Genomic DNA, 2,317 nt, shown 5'->3' on the forward strand with positions numbered 1-2,317 from the left:
CACGATTATCTTAAGAAAAAGACGAGATATAAAAATAAGAATGATATCGGTAAAAAAGAAAAAAAGAAAGGAAAGTTGATATAGATAAGAATTCGATTCAAACAAAAAGGATTATCGAACGTTTCGAAAGAAGGATGAGTTCCCATAGGGAAAAAAAAGAAAGAAGAAAAAAATAAAAGAAGCCAAAGAGAGAGAGAGAGAGAGAGAGAGAGAAACGTGCCACGCGATCGGCTTCTTTATTCTCGCATTTCTTGTTTCTTTCCTTTTTTCTTGCATCGATCGAATTTGACTCCACGAGAGAGCCCCCAGCGAAGAAGAACGAAGAAGAAAGAGAAGAGAGGCGTGTCCGGTCTTGCGGCTTCTACAAAGAGATGCCCACTTCCCCGTGGATCCCTTCCACTCCTCAGGGATCCCCTTCCACGTGGGTCCCAGAAGCACGCTCTCTCCCTCCCTTCCATTAAGTCCCAAGAAAAGCAGCCGGCATGGTCCAGGCCACGAGATCGCCAGGTAAAGCCAGTTTACGCAACGCTTCCGTACGTGAAGCATCCTATACGGGACACGAGAAAATCGTGAAACTTATCTTATCGATCGCGAAAAGTATTAAAGTTTAAAAAGGATAACATGACATACGATTGACCGATAAGCAAATCAAAAAAAAGTAAAGAAAAATAAAGAAAACAAATCAATTCAGAGATTGAAAGGGCAGACGTCATTACGTTTACGATATGATTCAAATGTGAAATACAATTTTTCCTTCGTATCACGTAGAAAGATAACACAAATAGGATCCTGTGGGGGTAGGATGACAGCCTACGCGAACTTTCAGCAATACGATTTAATGGACTCCGAGGGTTATGGATCAGCGAGTAGTCCTGAATCGAATCCGCGAGTCTCTTGGCCTCATCAAGAGGTTTATCCTCAGCCACCAAGATCACGAGGCAGTAGTTGTGGTAGCGTTAGCTCGTTGGACAGTCACAATCATCAGGAATATCAAGAGATCGGTGCTTTGAATGGTGCTTTTCACGTTACCACTACGGCAACCTTTAATTTCGCTGAATTTTATGAAGGTTATTACAAGGAAGGTTATAGAAACGATCATCAAACGCAAACTATGATAGGAAATCCAAAGGAACGTACGAAGATCGTATTCAGAACGAACGATCATCATCAACGTCTCGAAGAAATCTATCAGGCTCCTTTGAACAGTACAACGACATTTAACAACGAAACGTTCCCGAGCAAACAGGAATCCGGTTACGCGCCAAAAATGGAACATCATCCCACGAGCGTTGTCTTTGGGAACGACAGGTGCGAGTTCTCGCAAAAGCAGGATACTTTTTTTGTTGCAAAGGCCTATGCTATTGCAAAAAGTAACGGTCTTACTCACTCCGGAAGTAACGACAGTGGACCAGACGTTGGTCCTTACGGTCAAAGGCCAGAGGTCCTTTACTTTGGTAGTACCTGTACCATGCAGAGAAAGGACGGTTGTGCTACGAGCAATCAGACAACAATCGAAAACGATCAGATTAGGTATCATCATCAAAGGAACGAATCTTTTCGTAATACGGATTATACCGAACATAAGGACAAGGAATCCGTGCAAAAGATGAAGAATGGTACTGCACCGGGTGTCGAAGTGCTTAGGAGAAGAAGATTGGCAGCTAACGCCAGAGAGAGAAGGAGAATGAATAGTTTAAACGATGCCTTTGATAGGTTACGTGACGTCGTTCCTAGTTTAGGTAACGATAGGAAACTCAGCAAGTTTGAAACATTACAAATGGCACAGACTTACATAGCTGCGCTCTATGAACTTTTGCAAAGAGAATGAACTCGAATATTTCTTTCTTTCTTCCTTTTTGTTCTGTTTTCTTTTGTTTTTTTTTTTTTGTTTTTTTTTGGTTTCTTTCGTTCAGACTTCTAACATTTGTCATTTCGCGATTTTATAAACGATAAAGTAAACGCGATATGCCTAATCGATTCCTGTGTATATAAATAGATATACATATGTATATGTGTAAACGGATATATATATATATATAAATATATATATATAAACAAGAGAGAGAGAGAGAGAGAGAGAGAGAGAGGGAATATCGATTCGAATTCCTTGTACAGCCGGTGAGTTTAATCAAGAGCAATAATTACAGCAGTTTCGTGCCGCGCGATATTTCATCGCTAATGTTTCTCCCTCGTGCCACATTGCCACGAGATTCCACGTGACTTTTTCCTGCGCGATCTCTTTTCTCTCTCTCTCTCTCTCTCTCTCTCTCTTTCTTTCTTTTCTCTCTCTCTCTTTCTCTCTCTTTCTCTCTCTCTC

At 41.1% G+C, this 2,317-nt stretch overlaps 1 protein-coding gene across 1 annotated transcript; it reads left to right on the forward strand.

Annotated features, from left to right (window-relative positions):
• Window positions 1-706: 706 nt before the first annotated feature.
• LOC124949754 lies at window positions 707-1,828 on the forward strand. Its single transcript, XM_047495411.1, has one exon. The coding sequence runs from the start codon at window positions 803-805 to the stop codon at window positions 1,826-1,828; it is 1,026 nt and encodes a 341-aa protein (XP_047351367.1). The 5' UTR covers window positions 707-802.
• Window positions 1,829-2,317: the final 489 nt, after the last annotated feature.

This window comes from Vespa velutina, chromosome 6 (genome assembly GCF_912470025.1).
Source record: "Vespa velutina chromosome 6, iVesVel2.1, whole genome shotgun sequence".
In the NCBI taxonomy this organism is placed as follows: Eukaryota; Metazoa; Arthropoda; class Insecta; order Hymenoptera; family Vespidae; genus Vespa; species Vespa velutina.